Genomic DNA, 23,783 nt, shown 5'->3' with positions numbered 1-23,783 from the left:
TAATGATCTGTCACAAATCAGTGGACTCTGGCATGGTGCCAGAGGACTGGAAAATTGCAAATGCCAGTCTATTCTTTAAGAAAGGAGGAAGTCAGCAGAAAGGAAATTATAGACCAGTTAGCCTGACCTCAGTGGTTGGGAAGATGCAGGAGTCAATTGTTAAGGATGAGGTTATGGAGTACTTGGTAACACAGGACAAGAGAGGACAAAGTCAGCTCACCTGGACAAGCCAGCGAGAACTGTGAGGGTCATGTTTTTTGACTTCTCCAGTGCGTTCAACACCATCCACTCTGCTCTGCTGGGGGAGAAGCTGACAGCGATGCAGGTGGATGCTTTCCTGGTATCATGGATTCTTAATTACCTGACTGGCAGACCACAGTACGTGCGCTTGCAACACTGTGTGTCCGACAGAGTGATCAGCAGCACTGGGGCTCCACAGGGGACTGTCTTGTCTCCCTTTCTCTTCACCATTTACACCTCAGACTTCAACTACTGCACAGAGTCTTGTCATCTTCAGAAGTTTTCAGATGACTGCCATAGTTGGATGCATCAGCAAGGGAGATGAGGCTGAGTACAGGGCTACGGTAGGAAACTGTGTCACATGGTGTGAGCAGAATTATCTGCAGCTTAATGTGAAAAAGACTAAGGAGCTGTTGTGGTAGACCTGAAGAGAGCTAAGGCACCGGTGACCCCTGTTTCCATCCAGGGGGTCAGTGTGGACATGGTGGAGGATTACAAATACCTGGGGATATGAATTGACAATAAACTGGACAGGTCAAAGAACACTGAAGCTGTCTACAAGAAGGGTCAGAGCCATCTCTATTTCCTGAGAAGACTGAGGCTCTTTAACATCTGCTGGACGATGCTGAGGATGTTCTACGAGTCTGTGGTGGCCAGTGCTATCATGTTTGCTGTTGTGTGCTGGGGCAGCAGACTGAGGGTGGCAGACACCAACAGAATCAACAAATCGTAAGGCCAGTGATGTTGTGGGGATGGAACTGGACTCTCTCACGGTGGTGTCTGAAAAGAGGATGCTGTCTAAGTTGCATGCCATCTTGGTCAATGTATCACATCCACTACATAATGTACTGGGTGGGCACAGGAGTACATTCAGCCAGAGACTCATTCCACCAAGATGCAGCACTGAGCATCACAGGAAGTCATTCCTGCCTGTGGCCATCAAACTTTACAACTCCTCCCTTGGAGGGTCAGACATCCTGAGCCAATAGGCTGTTCCTGGACATTTCATAATTTACTGGCATAATTTACATATTACTATTTAACTATTTATGGTTCTATTACTATTTATTATTTATGGAGCAACTGTAACAAAAACCAATTTCCCCCAGGATTAATAAAGTATGACTATGACTATGACTACTATTTCCTGAAGGGAAAATATTGCCTGACAAACCTGAGCTTCACAAGGATGATCCTGGGAATGTTTGACATCTCTGGGTCTGTACTTGCTGGAATTTAGAAGGATGATGGGGGGATCTCATTGAAACCTTTTGAATGTTGAAAGGCCTGGACAGAGTAGATGTAGAAAGGATGTTTCCCATTGTGGTGAAGTCTAGAAGAGGGCATAGCCTCAGGATAGAGGGTTGTCCATTTAAAACAGAGATGCAGAGAAATTTCTTTAGCCAGTGGGTGGTAAATTTGTGGAATTGTTACCACAGGCATCTATAGAAGCCAGGTCATTGTGTGTACTTAAGGCAGAGCTTGATCGGTTCTTGATTGGACATGGCATCAAAGGTTATGGGAGTAGGCTGGAGAGTAGGGCTGAGGAGGGGAAGAAAGAATCAGCCATGATTGAATGGCAGAGCAGACTCAATAGGCCAAATGGCCTAATTCTGCTGCTATGTCTTATGATCTTATAAAATAGGTGTACGCCCTGGTTCACATTTTTACTGTTAGGCTGTAGGTATTTCATTTAGCAGCTGTTCTGCTTTCAGCCTGTTTGGTCTATTGTTCAGAATAAGGGACGATGAGGAATGTGAGCCATTCAATTAGGATTGTGGAACTGGGGGTTGTTTTTTGGTGAGGGACACCAAGGTTGGCCTTGGGGCTTTTATAGGCAAGAAATGAAGAGAGAAGATGCTGGAGAGAACCAGTTACAGAATACGACCCAGTGGGGAGATCATAATTCAATGGAGCCAAGCACTGAGATTGACTGAGGATCGGTAAACTGAGCTCCAAAATGGAGTCACCTCTTTCTCCCTTATTAGGGGAGAGGGAGAGAGAGGGAGAGGGAGAGGGAGAGAGAGAGGGAGAGAGAGAGGGAGAGAGAGAGGGGGGGAGGGAGAGAGGGAGAGAGAGACAGAGAGAGAGAGAGAGAGAGAGAGAGAGAGAGCGCGCGCCTGCAGCATGTCGAATTATTGGGTGAACAATATAGTCTTTGGGCGGGGGGGGGGGTCACGTGATGACGTGGGATTGAGAAGTGTAAATCCAGCTCTCCCATAAAAAATCAGCAAAGTACCGTTTAAACAAAGTAAAGTTAATAAATATTTTCCGAAAACTACTTATAAACTTCGTAAGACTACTCTACGATATGCCTCGTAAACCGCAACAGAAGAAGTCTGTTGTGAAGTCGCCGCGAGATGGGAAGAAAAAAGGGCCTACTGCAGCGATGAAGCCTCGGATTCAGGTTGGATCTCCTTCGGAGGAGACATATTTTATCTCTGGCATAGAAGAACGGGGAGCAATGGCGGCAGTAGCGGTCTCTCGGAAGAAGATGCCGGAATTGCGCATGCGCAAAGAAGTACGCATGCACAAATCGACACAACTTAAACTACAAGAACCGACGGCCACTGCAACTGAAAGTGATTCAGAGTCAGAACTGGATATCGCAGAGAATACAGATGAAGAAGAGGAGGAAGAACTGGAAGAGACTGGAAGTAAAGGAGACGACGTTGACATAAGAGAGGCTTTATTGCAATTAACAGTTGAACTAAGAAAATTAAGAACAGAGCTTAGAGATGTGAACATGTGCTATGATAAAGCTATGAAAAGACAGGATAAAATGGATAAGAAACTTCAGAAGATGGAAAAAACAATGTAGCATATTAACGATAGAGTGGAAAAAACAGAAAATGACCTGCTTGTCTGGAACACGGAAAGAAATCGACTCTTGGAGAAAGTGGATGTGTTGGAAAATTTTAGTAGACGTAATAACATTAAAATTGTTGGTCTTAAAGAAGGTATAGAGGGAAATAATCCAATAGAATTTTTTGAAAGATGGATCCCGAAAACCTTGCAAATGAAAGAGGAAGACCGATCAATTGAAATTGAGCAGGTACATAGAGCTCTAAGACCAAAACCACAAGATGACCAATATCCACGATCAATTTTAATAAACTTCTTAAGATTTCGAGACAAATAAAGGATTCTACAGGCGGCTGCCCAAGCTGCCAAGAAGTGAAAAGGGCCACTGATGATAGAAGGGAAGAAAATTTTTTTCTATCCTGACATAAGTTATGAACTTTTGAAGAGAAGGAAGAAATTTAATCCAGTGAAAAAAGCCCTATGGGATCACGGTTATCAATTTATATTGCGTTATCCTGCAACCTTGAAGATTTTTTTGCCTGGTGGAGAAAAAAGATTTTTTGACGATTACCAGAAAGCGGAGGAGTTTGTGCGAGATTCTTTGAATATTCACCAGATACAAGAACAAACCTAGGGGAGCGAGATGGATTGAAGATGAAGACTGGATCAAGGATTAGGCCTGTTGGATTTTTAGATGGATGAATATATAACTATATTATTAATTATATGAGGGAGGAGAAGAAAGGTTAAAATTTGAGGAATATTAGTTGGGAATAATGACATTAATTTTTTTTATACATATACAATTTTTTGTTACGGGGGAGCTGGGAGAAACACTGACCAATCGCTACGTTATTCATGTGTGCAAGTGTGGCAATAGCCACGACCCACACAATAGAGGGGGGTAGTGTTGTGTATCTTTTCATTCACAACATTAGTGGGGGGGTATTTTGTTTTTTCTTTTTTTGTATCTTATTTATCTTTTCTTTTTGCCTGGATGATTGGGAGGGAAACACATAGCAACATGGTGAAGTTCAAAGAGATTCCCCAGGGAACTATGAGAGTTGAGAAGCTAAGTAATGTTTTAGATTTTAAGAGATAAATATGAAACATGTTTGAATATTTGGAGCCCTTATTTATAGCTCCGATGATGATGATCTTGGTTTCTTGAGGGAAAGTAACAAATATATATTAAGTTTATTTTTATCCCATGGAGCATGTGCAAACCTTCCAATATTCAGGTGGTTCTTCTTTTTTCTTTTTTTCTTTTCTCTTTAGGTAGGAGTATATATCGGGGGGGGGGGGAGGGTGGATATTATTTTCTCATGTACCACTCTGAAAAATCAATAAAAATTATATATAAAAAAAATAATAGTCTTTGGGATAACTACAAGTCTGTGTCTTTGCTATTGTTTTGCTCACACTTGAGTACTGATAGTGGGTGTGCTTTATTTTTGCCAGTGAGATTGTTGCTCATTGCAGCTTATGCGCGGGAGGGAGGGGAGCTGGGGGGGCTGACTTTGGGGTTCTAACATTTAACTGTCGTTCATTCTTGGGGCACTCCTCTGTTTTTGTGGATGAAAAAACATTTCAGGAAGAAAAAGCATTTCTGGATGTATATTGTATACATTTCTCTGACATTAAATTGTACTTTTGAACCTTTGAACTGGTGCATATTTGAATGTTTAATTACAATGAGCTCTTTTTGTTTTTTCTTTTCTTTACTAACCCTTTAGTTAAAATTCACAGATATAATTCTTTTAGTCATACACAGTGTGCTTGTTTCTTGGAACTGAGTTGTAACAGGATTGCAAATTAAACAGCATCCACACAAACTGGGGTTTGGGATGGGAGAGCCATCTCAATCTCACAGGTTTGGTGGGACCAGAATGTGTATCCTCTAGACATGCAGCCAAGGAAACCAGCAGGATTTCATAACACACCAGGGTAGAAGCAATGGAAGAAGAGCCCAACATCATGGCAGACATGTCATTAAGAAGACAGTGCAGGGAAATAAATGTGAGGCCTCTGCTGAGTACAGACTGGTTAGAATCAGAAAGCGGCGGGGGGGGGGGGTCAGAGGGAGACAACAAGTATTGGAGCTGAGGACGGGTGCAAGATCAGCAGAGGGAAGTTGTGGGTGGGGAAAACATGGTGGGTGCTTGAAGAGAGAAGGTGAGGAATTCCCCTATGAGATCAAGAGTGGGTGCAGGCCAGTGCAGCATCATTGATAGCATGGGAAGACCAAAGAACAATGGGATCCAATGGCAGTGTTGGGAGCTCTGGCCTGGTGGCAGTCAGGGAATTGGCATGAACCTGAGGCAGGATTACTGGCGATCACCCCCCTTATCTTTCAGTCCATCTTGCCTCAGATGCTCTCTGAACTGCCAAGTTACTCCAGCAGTTTACTTTTCGTTTCAAACTCCAGCATCTGCAGTCCTCTCTGTTTGTTAGAGGCTGATGGGCAAGCTCAAATGAAGTATATAACCGCTATTGAAGTATACTAAATTATGTATTCTGTTCAGACAGATAATTAGATTGAAGGACCTCTTCTGGTGCTATACTGTTCAATGGTCCAAGTATGACAAAACTGCATATTAATTGCAATGAAACAGGGATGTGACAATTGATTTTAGTTGACTCGGTGTAAAGTGCTATCCAATAGATTTAATTTGCATTAATTTTTGTGACTTGTATTCCTTCCTGTTGTGAACCAATATAAGATCACATAAATTGAGACTATGTTCTATTGTAAGAATAGCACTATTTCATAACTATCTGAGAAATCAGAAAATAACAAGTGCATTTGACTGAGTACGCAGTGAAAGGTGCAGATAATGTTGGCGTTAAAGCAAATAGTTTAGACAACAGCAATCATATATTTTGGCATTGGTTATGCAAAAAGGCGCTTTTGCCGAAAATAATCACTCACCTTATTCTTAAGTGTTTCATTTACAGTTAAAGCCAATTTCACGAGTTCCTCCGCCTCCTGAAGACATCTTGATGCAAATAAAAAACAACTATTATTGATAGTTCCCTCCCTCCCTCCCTTCCCATAAGTCTGCTACAATCAGCATTAGGACAAGAGTAAGCTACAGTGCAAAACTCAAACAAAAAATGCATTTTCTATTTCCTCAAACTCCTTAAAGCTTCCTTCGGTGGATTTTGCACCTTGTCACTCCTAATCTTTTCAAATTTTAATCCTCAGTTCACTCTCCCTCTTGCTCCGTGATTTAATTCTCCTTGTACCTCTCCTTCAAAATAAACTCACCTAAGTTTGCAACCATTTTAGCTTACCTCTACTTGCATTACCTTCATTACATGCAAGGTCATTGCAGAACACATCTTTCTGCTTTTCACCATCTATATTCCCCTAATCTTCAATCACACATTCTTATATAATAATCAATTTACTACTGTTTTAATCACTGAAATTTCTATATTCACAAAAACATTTCTGTATCTATATTACTTTCTTCTTTTCCATTCAGTTAAGTCTCATATTCCTCATTATCTTTTAGTCCATCAAGTCCCATACACCTCCCACAGCATTCTCATCAGTTCCATTTCCCAATTCAATTCCTCATATTCTCTCTTCCCCACCTCCTGAATCTTTTGTTACCTATACTAGGAGGCATGTAGAGCAGCTAATTAATTTGCCAGCATTTCTTTGTAAGTGGAAGAAATTCACACAGCCACAGACAGAACATGCAAACTGTGCACAGAATGCATTCAAGGTGTAGATCAAGTCAGGCTCAGTGTAACTATGTAACAGTAGTACTCTCTCTTGTGTCACTGTGCTACCTCACAGTGCAGACTCTGTCTCTGTGATTGAAGCCCCTGTAATACAGCCCATATTTTTCAAAGGAGCTGATTACAACCAATTTTTAAAAATCATCACACATCTGGCAAGACCACATCAAGCGTAATTGTAGTCTTTCCTACAAACGTTTGCATTAGTAATTATCAAACCTCTAGCAACCTTGTGTCACTTCCATGAAGTGGCGATTTACACAAATACTCAGCTTCAGTGATGCACTCAAGCCTGTTATTACCGAAAAGCCCTTTCATGAATGCAATGCACTCATTTCTAGTCACATTATTAATATTTCTACCTTTATCTTTATAAAGTGATACATAAATAGTTACCCTATGCTTGGCAGATGTTTGTGTTGCTCCTGAAATCTATCCAAGGCCAGCATTGCTGTATGAATCTGCAGGGGTGCCTGTTAAAAAAAAGAGGTATGATTAAAGTCAAAGTAATGGTTGAGTTTATTGTCACATTCACAAGTACATTTACACACAGGTGCAATGAAAAGCTGAGAATCTGTTCTCTATCGTATGTGAAAAAATTTGGGGTGAAATTAGTCCACGTCATACACAATTCAAACTCAGTTCATCATCTAATTTTCTACAGTTTGAATATAATCTCTCAACAGTACAACTGTTGGGGAGGGTTTGGGAAAATAAGACCAAATACTCGAACACTGAAGTGGCAAATACTGTATTGTTAAATTAAACCTAACTAATATCTTGCTAGAATGGAGATAAGGTGCTTCTTGCAGGACTGCTCTGATTCAGAAGCTAAATGGGAGGAGACAGTAATTGTGAACAGTTCTCTTTGTTAGAACTGTGTCAGCACCCAGTTGCACAAGTCTTGGGAAACATACAATTCCACTAGACATGCTGCTTCCTTTACCTGGAACACAGGTGTATAAAACCATGAGTGGCATTGATAAGTTGAATGCACAGATTTCCCCAGGGTTGGAGAATGATGCACGACAGGGCACAGGTTTTAAGTGAGAAGGGTAACATTTAAAAGGGACCTGAGGTGTAATTTTTTCCGCACAGCGGGTGAAACATTTAGAGAATGAGCTTCTGGAGGAAGGACAACAATGTCAATTAGAAAACTTTTCGATAACTTTATGCATAGGAAAGATTTAAAGGGCTGTAGCCCAAATGTGGGCAAATAAGGCTAGCTTTTGTAGACACACTGACATTGGGCCAAATGGCCTGCTTCTGTGCTCTATTACTTGACTCTACATCAATAATTCAGAGTAGTACTGAATATGTGGTGCAAACTAAAGAATACATTTGCCTTCTTATGCTGTCAAGGAAAATGTCACGGCAATGCTCAGGCAGGACAGACTGGAGAACTCACCTGGTGAGGCATTATGGGTGGAACTGAGTAAAAAGAAAGGTATGACCGTGCTAATAAGGCTACATTACAGACCACCCAAAAGTTCGAGGAGCTTAGAGGAACACACTTGATGAGAGATCGCAGACTGTTTAATGAAACATAAGGTTGTTATCGTAGGTGATTTTAACTTGCCATATACTGACTGGGACTCCCATGCTGTAAAAGCTCTAGATATTTGTCAAAAGTGTTCAGGAAAGTTTCCTTAATCAGTACATAGAAGTCCCATCAAGAGAGTGCACAATACTTGATCTCCTATTAGGAAATTAGACAGAGCAGGTGAGTGAAGTGTGTGTAGGAGAACATTTTAATTACAATGCTACCTGGCTGCCTGACCGGCTGAGTTCCTCCAGCATTTTGTGTGTGCTGCTTGATTACAATGCTATTAGTTTCAAATTCTAAATTGGAGAAAAAACTGTTTTGATAGCATTCGAAAGGATCTGGCAACTGTGGATTGGGACAGGCTGTTTTCTGGCAAAGGAGTACTTGCTAAGTGGGATGCCTTCAAAAGTGAAATTTTGAGAGTATAAAGCTTGTATGTGCCTGTCAGAATAGAAGGTAAAAACAAAGGGTTTAGGGAACTTCGGCTTTCAAGAGATATTGAAGCCCTGGTTAACGAATAACAAGGAGGTGAATAGCAGGTATAGGCAGGTAGGAACATATGAGGTGCTTATGGAATACAAGGAATGCAAGAGGGCATTTAAGAGAGAAATCGAATAGCTAAAAGGCATGAGGTTGCCTTAGAAGACAAGGTGAAGGAGAATTATAAGGAATTCTACAGATATGTTCAGAGCAAAGGGATTGCAAGAAATAAAACTGGTCCTCTAGATGATCAAAATAATAATCCATGCATAGAGCCAAAAGAGGTGGGGAGATGTCAAATGCATTTTTTATATCTGTATTTACTCAGGAGACAGGCACAGAGACTATAGAAGTAGGGCAAAACGGCATCAACTTCATGGACTCGATTCAGATCACAGGAGGTGTTTGTTGTGTTGAGGAAAGTTGGGGGGATAAATAGCCAGAGCCTGACAAGGTGTTATATATAACCATATAACAATTACAGCATGGAAACAGGCCATCTCAGCCCTTCTAGTCCGTGCCGAACTCTGACTCTCACCTAGTCCCACCGACCTGCACTCAGCCCATAACCCTCAATTCCTTTCCTGTCCATCTATCTATCCAATTTAACTTTAAATGACAACATCGAACCTGCCTCAACCATTTCTGCTGGAGGCTCGTTCCACACAGCTACCACTCTCTGAGTAAAGAAGTTCCCCCTCATGTTACGCCTAAACATTTTGTCCTCTAATTCTCAACCCATGTCCTCTTGTTTAAGTCTTCCCCACTCTCAATGGAAAATGTCTAACCACGTCAACTCTATCAACCCCCCTCATAATTTTAAACACCTCTATCAAGTCCCCCCTCAACCTTCTACGGTCCAAAGAATAAAGACCTAACTTGTTCAACCTTTCTCTGTAACTTAGGAGATGAAACCCAGGGCAACATTTTAGTAAACCTCCTCTGTACTCTCTCAATTTTATTGACATCTTTCCTAGTCAGTGACCAGAACTGTACACAACACTCCAAATTTGGCCTTACCAATGCCTTATACAATTTCAACATTACATCCCAACTCCTATACTCAATGCTCTGATTTATAAAGCCCGGCATACCAAAAGCTTTCTTCACCACCCTATCCACATGAGATTCCACCTTCCGGGAACTATGCACCATTATTCCTAGATCCCTCTGTTCTACAGCATTCTTCAATGCCCTACCATTTACCATGTATGTCCTATTTTGATTAGTCCTACCAAAATGTAGCACCTCACATTTTTCAGCATTAAACTCCATCTGCCATCTTTCAGCCCACTCTTCTAACTGGCCTAAATCTCTCTGCAAGCTTTGAAAACCTACTTCATTATCCACAATGCCACCTTTCTTAGTATCATCTGCATACTTACTAGTCCAATTTACTACCCCATCATCCATATCATTAATATATTATGACAAACAACACTGGACCCAGTACAGATCCCTGAGGCGCACCACTACACACCGTCCTCCAATCTGACACACAGTTATCCACCACTACTCTCTGGCATCTCCCATCTAGCCACTGCTGAATCCATTTTACTACTTCGATATTAATGCCTGACAATTGAACCTTCCTAACTAACCTTCCATGTGGAACCTTGTCAAAGGCCTTACTGAAGTCCATATATCCATCGCTTTACCCTCGTCAACTTTCTTAGTAACCTCATCAAAAAATTCATTAAGATTTGTCAAACATGACATTCCACGCACAAATCCATGTTGACTGTTCCTAATCAGACCCTGTCTATCCAGATAATTATATATACCATCTCTGAGAATACTTTCCATCAATTTACCCACCACTGACATCAAACTCACAGGCCAATAATTGCTAGGCGTTTACTCTTAGAAGCCTTTTTAAACAATGGAACCACATGAGCAATACGCCAATCCTTCGGCACCATCCCCGCTTCTAATGACATTTGAAATATTTGTCAGTGCCCCTGCTATTTCCACACTAACTTCCCGCAAGGTCCGAAGGAATATCTTGTCCGGACCCGGAGACTTACCCATTTTTATATTCCTTAAAAGCGCCAGTACTTCCTCTTCTTTAATCGTCATACTTTCCATAACTACCCTTCTTGTTTCCTTTACCTTACACAATTCAATATCCTTCTCCTTAGTGAATATCGAAGAATATAAATTGTTCAAAATCTCCCCCATCTCTTTTGGCTCCGCACATAGCCGTCCACTCTGATTCTCTAAGGGACCAATTTTATCCTTCACTATCCTTCTGCTATTAACATAACTGTAGAAACCCTTTGGATTTATTTTCACCTTACTTGCCAAAGCAGCCTCGTATCTTCTTTTAGCTTTTCTAATTTCTTTAAGATTCTTTTTACATTCTTTATATTCCTCGAGCAGACCCTGCAGGAAACAAGTGCAGAAATTCCCAGGACCTTAGCTGAGATATTTAAATTATCCTTAGTGACAGGAGATTGGAAGATAGTGAATGTTGTTCTGCTGTTTAAGAAAGGCTCTGAAAATAAACTAAGAAATTATAAGCCTATGAGCCTGACATTAGTAGTGGGTAAATTATTGGAAGATATTCTAAGGGATTGGATGTGGATAGACATGGACTGATTAAGGATAGTCAGCATGGTTTTGTGCATGTTAGGTTGTGTCTAAGCAATCATATAGAGTTTTTCAAGGAAGTTACCAATAAAGTTGATGAAGACAAGGCAGTAGATGTTGTCTGCACGGACTTTAGCAAGGTATTTGACAAGGTCCCACATGGGAGGTTGGTCAAGATGAGATAGTAAATTGGATTAGGCAGTGGCTTTGTGGAAGAAGCCAGAGAGTGGTAGTAGATGGTTGCCTCTCTGAATGGAGTCCTGTAACTAGTGGAGTACCACAGAGATCAGTGCTGGGTCCATTGTTGTTCGTCATCTATATCAACGATCTGGATGGCAATGTGGTTAACTGGATCAGCAAAGTTGTGGATGACACCAAGATTAGGGTGTACTGGACTGTGAGGAAGATGATCATGGCTTGCAGTGAGATCTGGACCAGCTGGAAAAATGGCTGAAAGATACCAGACGGGACTTAATGCAGACAAGTGTGAGTGCTGCACATGGCAAGACTGCACATGGCACAGAAAATGGTAGGGCAGTGTGGTAGAACAAAAGGATCTGGGAATACAGGCCCTTAATTCATTGAAAGGATTATAAAGAAAGATTTTGGTACATTGGCCTTCAAAGTATTCAGTATAGGAGGTGGGATATTATGTTGAAGTTGTATATAACATTGGTGAGGTCTAACCTGGAGTGTTGTGTGCAGTTTCGGTCACCTACCTTCAGGAAAGATGTAAATAATGTTGAAGAGTACAGAGAAAATTTACCAGAATGTTGCCAGGTCTGGAAGGCCTGAGTTACTGTATACGGAAAGATTGATCAAGTTAGCCTTTAGAACTTAAAAGATTAAGGAGATTTGATGGAGGTATAGAAGTATGAGTGGCATAGATAGGGTAAATGCAAGCAGGCTTTTTCCACTGATTAAGGGTGAAAGGTGAGAAGTTTAAGGGGAACTCCACACAGATGCCATGAGAGTGCCAGCACAAGTGGTGTACGCAAGTTCGATTTCAATGTTTAAGAGAAGTTTGGATTGGTACATGGATGGTAGGGGTATGTACGGCTACGGTCTCAGTGCAGGTTGATGGAAGTAGGTAGTATAAATGGCTCAGCATAGAGACGATTGGCCAAGGGGCCTGTTTTTGTGCTGTACTTTTCTATGACCATGACTCTTAGGCTGAGGCTTGTCATATGAAGATCATTTGATGGCTTGAGGCCTGTATTCACTGGAATTCAGAAGAAAGAGGGGTGATTTCAGTGAAATATATTGATGTTGAAAGCCCTCAATACAGTGGATGTGGAGAGGATGTTTCCGATGCTGGGAGAGTCTAGGACCAGAAACAGCTTCAAAATAGAGGAGCGTCCTTTTAGAATGGAGATGAGGAGGAATTTCTTTAGCCAGACAGAGGTGAATCTGTGGAATTCATTGCCACAGGCGACTGTGGAGGCCATATCTTTATATATATTTAAAGCAGTGGTTGATAGATTCTTGATTGGTCAGGGAATGAAGGGATATGGGGAGAAGGTAGGAGACTGGGGCTGAGAAGGTAAATGGTCAGCCAAGATAAAATGGTGAAGCAGACCAATGGGCCAAATGGTCTAATTCTGCTCCTATACCTTATGGCCTTAAAGGCTTACATAATATATTTATCTTGGAGGGATTACCCTGGAGTCCTGGCGAGTATTTACTTTTCAACCAACATTATTAAACCAGATTAATGGGACAATTATCTCACTGCTTTTTGTTGAAGCTTGCTGTGCAGAAATTTTGCGTTTTTATTCCTAAATTATAACAGTGACCACATTTCATAGAACGTAGAACTTTACCGCACAGTACAGGCCCATCGGCCCACAATGTTGTGTCGACCTTTTAACCTATTCTAAAATCAATCTAACCCTTCCCTCCTACAACTTTTTCTATCATTCATGTGCTTATCCAAGAGTCTCTTAAATGTCCCTAATGCATCAGCCTCTCTCACCACTCTTAGCAATGCTTTCCACACAGCCACCGCTCTGTGTAGTTCGGTACTTGTAAAGCATTCTGTTTCACTCAGCAATCATGGAAAGATACAGAATGGAAACAGGTCCCTTGGGCCACTATGTCCATGGTGAATTTATACTAATCTGACATTCTCCTATTGTTCTAATTTCCCACACACTCATCAACCTCTCCCAGATGTTACCATTCACTTAGACAAAAAGGGCAATTCACAATGGCCATTTAACCCACCAATCTGTACTTCTTTGCAACGTGGGAGAGAATCAGCGCAGTGGGTAAAATCCATGTAGTCACAGGATGAACCCGCAAATTACACAAGGATGGAACTTCAGGTCAGGATTGAATTCAAGGATCTGGTGCTATCTGGTTTCACTATGCTGATCCCTAATGCTCACTATATCATTAGAATTCTTAACCCTAACTAGTTAGGTAGCTTGAAATTCTATTCCAGATAGACAATGCTGTCCCCTTTAATAATCTCAAAAAAACAGCACATCAAGGATGCGTGCTTAGCCCACTGCTCAACTTCTCTACATTCACGACTGTGTAACGACTGTGTACCATTGTTGTTACTGAAATCTCAGATAGCAATGAGGAGGTGTGCATGAGTGACATAGTTTGACGGGTGGATAACTGGGCTGTTCAGCTCATTGGGCCAGAAAGCCCTGTTCCATATTCTACCTCCAAATAATAAAATAAATAAATAACAAAAATAGATCAAATTAATTAATTCAAAGACTTTGTACTTATTCTTTTATAAAAACTAACAAGCTATATATTCCAGAAAAACTGCTTAGGACCAGGTACTTAGCTCTGAGCATCCCTCATCCCCACCAGTCCCTTTGTTGTCAGAGTCATGAAGTAGTAGTGCCAAAGAATTGTACAACTTTGAAATCAGCCCTTCAGCCCAATTCGTCCATACTTGAGCTAGTCCTTCTTTTGCCCATATTTCTCGAAACCTTTTCCATTCATGCACATGACCAAATGCCTTTTAAAAGTTGGAACTCTACCTGCCACCACCATTTTCCCAGAAAGCCACTATCCTCCATGTGGAAAAACTGGCTCCTGAAGTCCCCTTTAACTTTGTCTCCTCTCACCTTAAATTTATGCCCTTTGGAAAGAACTTGGAAAGAAAGACTCTAATCATTCACCTTATCTATTCCCTTCATGAATTTATCTACTATTATAAAATCACCTTTCAGTCTTCTATGCTGTAGGGAAAATAGCCTCAGCCTATCCAGTCTCCCTTATAACTTAGGTCCTCCAGACCAGGCAACATTCTTAAGAATCTTTTCTGCACTCATTCTCAATTAACAACAGCCTTCCTACAGCTAGGTAACCAGCTCTGCATACAATATTTCAGATGCACACTCATCAATATCTTGCGCAACTGTAAAATGATGCCCCAGCTCTTTATTCAATGCCCAATAGAAGGAGGCCATGTGTGCAAAACACCTTCTTCACTTTGTCAACCAGTGCTGCTATATTTCATAAAAACAAAAAGAAAGATTTTTTAGTTTATTGCAGCAGAGGATAAAGTGCTAGGTATGCCACTACAGGTGGCCCCCGTTTTCCAAACATTCGATTTATGACACCTCGCTGTCGAAAGACCTACATTAGTTACCTGTTTTTGCTAACAGGTGTTTTCACTGTTACGAAAAAAGGCAGCACGCGCCCGAACAGCCAAGCCACTTCCCCCGGAACTGCATTCTAGCCACTATTGCTTAAACATGTGCTTGATCTCGATTCATTTTGTGCATCCGTTAGCAAGATGAGTTCTAAGGTATTGGAAAAGCCTAAAAGAGCTCGTAAGGGTGTTACACTTAGCATAAAACTAGACATAATTAAGCGTTTCGATTGTGGTAAGCGAAGTAAGGACATTGTTTACGCGTTGAACTTGCCTGCAGCACTATTTATACGCAGAGAAAGAATTTTGAAAGCTGCCAATGCTACTGTTGGTTCTGCTTGTAGCAAAGTGGTCTCTCTTAGTCGGCATCCAATAATGGATAAAATTATTGATTATTGATTAAAATAATGGATAAAATGATGCTGGAGAAATTGTAATGGGAGATAAGGAGATGGCAGAGGAACTGAATGAGTATTTTGCATCAGTCTTCACTGAGGAAGACATCAGCAGTATACCAGACACTCAAGGGTGACAGGGAAGAGAAGTGTGCGCAGTCACAATTACGACAGAGAAAGTACTCAGAAAGCTGAATAGTCTAAAGGTAGATAAATCTCCCGGACCAGATGGAATGCACCCTCGTGTTCTGAAGGAAGTAGCTGTGGAGATTGCGGAGGCATTAGCGATGACCTTTCAAAAGTCAATAGATTCTAGCATGGTTCCGGAAGACTGGAAGATTGCAAATGTCACTCCGTTATTTAAGAAGGGGCCAAGGAAGCAAAAAGGAAATTATAGACCTGTTAGCTTGACATCGGTGGTTGGGAAGTTGTTGGAGTCGATTGTCAAGGATGAGGTTACAGAGTACCTGGAGGCATATGACAAGATAGGCAGAACTCAGCATGGATTCCTTAAAGGAAAGTCCTGCCTGACAAGCCTATTACAATTTTTTGAGAAAATTACCAGTAGGCTAGACAAGGGAGATGCAGTGGATGTTGTATATTTGGGTTTTCAGAAGACCTTTGACAAGGTGCCACACATGAGGCTACTCAACAAGATAAGAGCCTATGGAATTATGAGAAAGTTACATACGTGGATAGAGCGTTGGCTGATTGGCAGGAAACAGAGAGTGGGAATAAAGGGATCCTATTCTGGTTGGCTGCCGGTTACCAGTGGTGTTCCACAGGGGTCTGTGTTGAGGCCACTTCTTTTTACATTGCACATCAATGATTTGGATTATGGAATAGATGGCTTTGTGGCTAAGTTTGCTGACGATACGAAGATAGGTGGAGGGGCCAGTAGTGCTGAGGAAACAGAGTCTGCGGAGAGACTTAGATAGATTGGAAGAATGGGCAAAGAAGTGGCAAATGAAATACAATGTTGGAAAGTGTATGGTTATGCACTTTGGTAGAAGAAATATACAGGCAGACTATTATTTAAGTGGGGAAACAATTCAAAGTTCTGAGATGCAACGGAACTTGGGAGTCCTCGTACAGGATACCCTTAAGGTTGACCTCCAGGTTGAGTCGGTAGTGAAGAAGGGGAATGCAATGTTGGCATTCATTTCTAGAGGAATAGAGTATAGCAGCAGGGATGTGATGTTGAGGCTCTATAAGGCCTCACTTGGAGTACTGTGGGCAGTTTTGGTCTCCTTATTTAAGAAAGGATGTGCTGACATTGGAGAGGGTACAGAGAAGATTCACTAGAATGATTCCAGGAATGAGAGGGGTAACATATGAGGAACGTTTGTCCGCTTTTGGACTGTATTCCTTGGAGTTTAGAAGAATGAGGGGAGACCTCATAGAAACATTTCAAATGTTGAAAGGCATGGACAGAGTGAATGTGGCAAGGTTGTTGCCCATGATGGGGGAGTCCAGTACGAGAGGGCATGACTTAAGGATTGAAGGGTGCCGATTCAGAACAGAAATGCGAAGAAATTCTTTTAGTTAGAGGGTGGTGAATCTATGGAATTTGTTGCCACGGGCAGCAGTAGAGGCCAGGTCATTGGGTGTATTTAAGATAGAGATTGATAGGTATCTGAGTAGCCAGGGCATCAAAGGTTATGGTGAGAAGGCAGGGGAGTGGGACTAAATGGGAGAATGGATCAGCTCATGATAAAATGGCAGAGCAGACTCGATGGGCCGAATGGCCGGCTTCTGCTCCTTTGTCTTATGTCATATGGTCTAAAATGGAAAGTCTATTGCTTGAGTGGGTTGAAGGGTGGACAAAGCGTGGTGTTCTGTTAAGTTTTCTTATACTTAAGGAGAAATCAGTCAGTCTTTTTAATAAACTGAAACAGAAGGAACTGGACGATGGTGATGAAAGTGTTGCGAAAGTGGAATTTAAAGGTAGTTATGGGTGGTTCGATCGGTTTCTGAGGTGAAGGCAGTTTAACATTTACCGGACTCAGTGCTTCAGCTGATACTGAAGCTGCCGAAAAGTTCCCAGCAGAACTGAAGAAAATAATTACAGAAGGTGGTTATTCATATAAGCAAGTGTTAACTGTGACGAAACTGCAATTTTTTGGAGTCTTCTCGATTCCGGTAAGTGAAACTACACTGTACATACATTATCTCTACTTTATATAGGCTGTGTATTTTTCTGTGTTATTTGGTATGATTTGGCAGCTTCATAGCTTAAAGGTTACTGAAGAGAGTGTTTCTGCCGAGAGCACTTCCAAGAGTGCTGCCGTGAGATTTTCACTGCGCTAGACAGTGCTGCAGAAAAGTATTTTTACTTTATATAGGCTGTGTATTTATCATATCATTCCTGCTTTTACTATATGTTACTGTTATTTTAGGTTTTATGTGTTATTTGGCATGATTTTGTAGGTTATTTTTTGGGTCTGGAAATGCTCAAAAATTTTTCCCATGTAAATAAATGGTAATTGCTTATTCACTTTATGACATTCTGGCTTACGAGCCGTTTCATAGGAACCCTCTACCTTCAGATAGTGGGGGAAACCTGCATTTGTCTCAGCTTGAAAAAAGGTCTTATCTTGATTTCAACAAACACACCTTGAGGAAAACTGGCATGTTGAAACATGAAATTCTCCATTGTTACAGAGTTTGCTGTCACTCAAAATGAAAAATGCAATTTGCAGTAAATTACTCAGCATCCAGAACATAATATGACTAGCTCCAGAGGGAAAAATGCACCATAGATAAAGATAGTTTAAATATAGCTTTATCAAATTCTGGTGAGGCTGCACGTGGAGTATTGTCACTCCATTATAAATCGGATGTGGAGGCTTGTAAAAGGTACAGAAGAAGTTTACAAAGTAGATCAACACAGTAGATTATAAAGAAGGCAAGACAGCAACTAGACTTCATTTGGAGTTTGAAGAGATTTGGTACGTCAGCAAATACACTCACAGACTTCTGTAGATGTACTGTGGACAGCATTCTGTCAGGCTGCATCACTGTCTGGTATGGGGGGGTTGCTACTGCACAGGACTGAAAGAAGCTGCAGAGGTTGTAAATTTAGTTGGCACCATCTTGGGTACTAGCCTACAAAGCACCCAGAACATCTTCAAGAAGCGATGTCTCAAAAAGGCAGTGTCCATTCTGAAGGACCCCCAGCACCCAGGGCATGCCCTTTTCACACTGTTACCATCAGGTAGGAGGTACAGAAGCCTCATTCAGGAACAGCTTCTTCCTCTCTGCCATCGGTTTCCTAAATGGACATTGAACCCATGAACACTACTCCATTTTTTAAATATATATTCTTTCTGCTGTTTGTATGATCTAATCTATTCAATATACAGTGGCATTCAGAAGTCTGGGCACCCCAGTCAAAATTTCTGCTACTGTGAATAGCTAAGCGAGTAAAAGATGAACTGATTTCCAAAAGGCATAAAGTTAAAGATGACACATTTCTTTAATATTTTAAGCAAGAAAACTTTTTTATTTAAAAACGTAAACACGAGAAAATCTGCAGATGCTAGAAATTCAAGCAACACACAAAGTGCTGGTAGAACGCAGCAGGTCAGGCAGCATCTATAGGAAGAGGTACATCCGACATTTTGGGTCGAGACCCTTCGTCAGGACTAACGGAATAAAGAGACAGTAAGAGATTTGAAAGTGGGAGGGGGAGGGGGAGATCCGAAATGATAGGAGAAGACAGGAGGGGGAGGGATGAAGCCAAGAGCTGGAAAGTTGATTGGCAAAAGGGATACAAGGCTGGAGAAGGGGGAGTATCATGTGACAGAACGTCTTGGAAGAAAGAAAGGGGGAGGGGAGCACCAGAGGAGGATGGAGAACACGCAAGGAGTTATTGTGAGAGGGAAGTAGAGAGAGAGAAAAAATTATCATAAATCAATAAATAAATAGGGATGGGGTAACAAAGGGAGAAGGGGCATTAACGGAAGTTAGAGAAATCAATGTTCATGCCATCAGGTTGGAGGCTATCTCTGGAGACAGCTTATCTACTGATGTCTACTATAAGCCTACGGACTCTCACAGCTACCTGGACTATTCCTCCTCCATAGAAACCAGAGAAAAACTGCAGCACAGAAACTGGCCTTTTGGCCCTTCTTGGCTGTGCCGAACCATTTTCTGCCTAGTCCCACTGACCTGCACATGGGCCATATCCCTCCATACACCTCCCATCCATGTATCTGTCCAATTTATTCTTAAATGTTAAAAAAGAACCTGCATTTACCACCTCATCTGGCAGCCCATTCCACACTCCCACCACTCTCTGTGTGAAGAAGCACCCCCCCCAATGTTCCCTTTAAACTTTTCCCCCTTCACCCTTAACCCATGTCCTCTGGTTTTTTTCTCCCCTTGCCTCAGTGGAAAAAGCCTGCTTGCATTCACTCTATCTATACCCATCATAATTTTATATACCTCTATCACATCTCCCCTCATTCTTCTACGCTCCAGGGAATAAAGTCCTAACCTATTCAACCTTTCTCTGTAACTGAGTTTCTCAAGTCCTGGCAACATCCTTGTAAACCTTCTCTGCACTCTTTCAATCTTATTAATATCCTTCCTGTAATTTGGTTCCCACCCTATTATTTGGAAAAACGCCATCCCCTTCTCTCAATTCCTCCATCTCCGCCGCATTTGCTCTCAGAATGAGGCATTTCATTCCAGGACAAAGAAGATGTCTTCCTTTTTTAAAGAAAGGGGCTTCCCTTCCTCCACCATCAACTCTGCCCTCAAACACATCTCTCCGATTTCACACACATCTGCTCTCACCCCATCCTCCCGCCACCCCACTAGGGATAGGGTTCCTGTTGTCCTCACCTACCATCCCACCAGCCTCCATGTCCAACATATAATTCTCCGTGACTTCCACCATCTCCAATGGGATCTTTCCCTCTCAAGGACATTTTTCCCTCCCCCCCCCACTTTGTTTTCCACAGCGATCACTCCCTACACGACCCCTTGTCCATTTGTCCCCCCCCATCCCTTCCCACTGATCTCCCTCCTGGCACTTATCCTTGTAAGTGGAACAAATGTTATACCTGCCCTTACACTTCCTCCCTCACCACCATTCAGGGCCCCAGACAGTCCTTCCAGGTGAGGCAACACTTCACCTGTGAGTCTGCTGGTATGATATACTGTGTTCAGTGCTCCCAATGTGGCCTTCTATATACTGGTGAGATCCAATGCAGATTGGGAGACTGCTTCACTGAACACCGATGCTCTGTCCACCAGAGGAAGTAGGATCTCCCAGTGGCCACACATTTTAATGCCATGTACCAGTTCCATTCCGATATGTCAATCCACGGCCTCCTCTACTGTCGAGATGAAGCCACACTCAGGTTGGAGGAACAACACCTTATATTCCGTCTGGGTAGCCTCCAACCTGATGGCATGAACATCCACTTCTCTAACTTCCGTTAATGCCCCTCCTCCCCTTCTTACCCCATCCCTAATTTAAAAAAAAAATTTTTTCTCTCTTTCCCTCTCACAATAACTCCTTGGCTGTTCTCCATCTTCCTCTGGTGCTCCCCCCCTCCTTTCTTTCTTACAAGGCCTTCCGTCCAATGATACTCCCCCCCTTCTCCAGCTTTTTGCCAATCAATTTCCCAGCTTTTGGCTTCATCCCTCCCCATCCTGTCTTCGCCTATCATTTCGGGTCACCCCCCTCCCCCTCTCAAATCTCTTACTATCTCTTTTTCCCGTTAGTCCTGACAAAGGGTCTCGACCTAAAACAGCGACTGTACTTCTTCCTTTAGATGCTGCCTGGCCTGCTGAGTTCCACCAGCATTTTGTGTGTTGCCTGAAACTTTCTTATTTCCATCTTTTACAGTTTCAAAATAACGAAAAAGGAAAAGGGCCCGAAGCACAAGGTTGGGCACTCTGCATGGTCAGTACTTAGTAACACCCCCTTTGCCAAGTATCACAGCTTGTAAATACTTTTTGTAGCCAGCTAAGAGCCTTTCAATTCTTGTTTGGGGGATTTTCCCCCATTCTTCCTTGCAAAAGGCTTCTAGTTCTGTGAGATTCTTGGGCCGTCTTCTATGCACTGCTCTTTTGAGGTCTATCCACAGATTCTCAATGATGTTTAGGTCAGGAGACTGTGAGGGCCATGGCAAAACCTTCAGCTTGCACCAAAAAGTTCTATTCAAAAAGTTCAAAGGAACATCTAAACAAGCCTGATGCATTTGGAAACAAGTCCTGTGGACTGAAGAAGTTAAAATAGAACTTTTTGGCCGCAATGAGCAAAGGTATGTTTGGAGAAAAAAGGGTGCAGAATTTCATGAAAAGAACACCTCTCCAACTGTTAAGCACGGGGGTGGATTGATCATGCTTTAGGCTTGTGTTGCAGCCAGTGGCACGGGGAACTGGTAAAGGGAAGAATGAATTCAATTAAATACCAGCGAATTCTGGAAGCAAACATCACATTGTCTGTAAAAAAGCCAAAGACGAAAAGAGGATGGCTTCTACAACAGGATAATAATCCTAAACACACCTCAAAATCCACAACGGACTACCTCAAGAGGCACAAGCTGAAAGTTTTTGCAAGGAAGAATGGGCAAAAATCCCCCAAACAAGAATTGAAAGACTCTTAGCTGGCTACAAAAAGCATTTACAAGCTGTGATACATGCCAAAGGGGGTGTTACTAAGTATTGCCATGCAGGATGCCCAAACTTTTGATTTGGGCCCTTTTTCTTTTTTGTTATTTTGAAACTGTAAGAGATGGAAATAAAAAAGCATTCTTACTTAAAATATTAAAGAAATGTGTCATCTTTAACTTTATGCCTTTTGGAAATCAATTCATCTTTTACTCACTTGCTATTCACAGTAACAGAAATTTTGACCAGGGGTGCCCAAACTTTTGCATGCCACTGTACATATACTGTAACTCAATTTACTTATTATTATTTTTCTTCTTCTTCTATATTACGTATTGCATTTCATGACACATGCTGGTGATAATAAACCTGATTCAGATCAACCACTGCTTTCCATTTTCAATCCACAAAAGGGTGTTTCATTAACAGCTGCAGCATGAATGCAGAGATAGGCTCTGTTTCTTGGAGAACACAATTACAAGATCAAATTCAAAAAGAAACCTAATCAAAGAAATACCAGCAACACACATCAAAGTTGCTGGTGAACACAGCAGGCCAGGCAGCATCTGTAGGAAGAGGTGCAGTCGACGTTTCAGGCCGAGACCCTTCATCAGGACTAACTGAAGGAAGAGTGAGTAAGGGATTTGAAAGTTGGAGGGGGAGGGGGAGATCCAAAATGATAGGAGAAGACAGGAGGGGGAGGGATGGAGCCAAGAGCTGGACAGGTGATAGGCAAAAGAGGATAGGAGAGGATCATGGGACAAGAGGTCCGGGAAGAAAGACGGTGGGGGGGGGGGACCCAGAGGATGGGCAAGAGGTATATTCAGAGGGACAGAGGGAGAAAAAGGAGAGTGAGAGAAAAAATGTGTGCATAAAAATAAGTAACAGATGGGGTACGAGGGGGAGGTGGGGCATTAGTGGAAGTTAGAGAAGTCAATGTTCATGCCATCAGGTTGGAGGCTACCCAGATGGAATATAAGGTGTTGTTCCTCCAACCTGAGTGTGGCTTCATCTTTACAGTAGAGGAGGCCGTGGATAGACATGTCAGAATGGGAATGGGATGTGGAATTAAAATGTGTGGCCACTGGGAGATCCTGCTTTCTCTGGCGGACAGAGTGTAGGTGTTCAGCAAAGCGGTCTCCCGATGCAGACTGGCGAGACCCGACGCAGACTGGGAGACTGCTTTGCTGAACACCTACGCTCTGTCCGCCAGAGAAAGCAGGATCTCCCAGTGGCCACACATTTTAATTCCACATCCCATTCCCATTCTGACATGTCTATCCACGGCCTCCTTTACTGTAAAGATGAAGCCACACTCAGGTTGGAGGAACAACACCTTATATTCCATCTGGGTAGCCTCCAACCTGATGGCATGAACATCGACTTCTCTAACTTCCGCTAAGGCCCCACCTCCCCCTCGTACCCCATCTGTTACTTATTTTTATGCACACATTCTTTCTCTCACTCTCCTTTTTCTCCCTCTGTCCCTCTGAATATACCTCTTGCCCATCCTCTGGGTCCCGCCCCCCCCCGTCTTTCTTCCCGAACCTCCTGTCCCATGATCCTCTCCTATCCCCTTTTGCCTATCACCTGTCCAGCTCCTGGTTCTATCCTTCCCCCTCCTGTCTTCTCCTATCATTTTGGATCTCCCCCTCCAACTTTCAAATCCCTTACTCACTCTTCCTTCAGTTAGTCCTGACGAAGGGTCTTGGCCTGAAAC

At 42.2% G+C, this 23,783-nt stretch overlaps 1 protein-coding gene across 4 annotated transcripts in view; it reads right to left on the bottom strand.

The window, feature by feature from the left end:
• uba6 (ubiquitin like modifier activating enzyme 6) overlaps nucleotides 1-23,783 on the bottom strand; it is a 447,925-nt gene that overhangs the window by 240,894 nt on the left and 183,248 nt on the right. For all 4 annotated transcript variants that reach the window (XR_011889573.1, XM_072281896.1, XM_072281895.1 and 1 more), the window contains 2 exons: nucleotides 7,195-7,271; nucleotides 5,978-6,044 (listed from right to left, as the gene is read on the bottom strand). Coding sequence is in view for 3 of the 4 variants with exons in the window: in XM_072281896.1 (XP_072137997.1) it covers nucleotides 5,978-6,044; nucleotides 7,195-7,271 (144 nt within the window). In the remaining variant the exon portion in view is untranslated. The remainder of the gene's footprint in view (nucleotides 1-5,977; nucleotides 6,045-7,194; nucleotides 7,272-23,783) is intronic.

Source organism: Mobula birostris, chromosome 17 (assembly GCF_030028105.1).
Source record: "Mobula birostris isolate sMobBir1 chromosome 17, sMobBir1.hap1, whole genome shotgun sequence".
Classification (NCBI taxonomy): Eukaryota; Metazoa; Chordata; class Chondrichthyes; order Myliobatiformes; family Myliobatidae; genus Mobula; species Mobula birostris.
The sequence above is the reverse complement of the archived record's forward strand: the minus strand, read 5'-3'. Positions and strand labels throughout refer to the sequence as shown.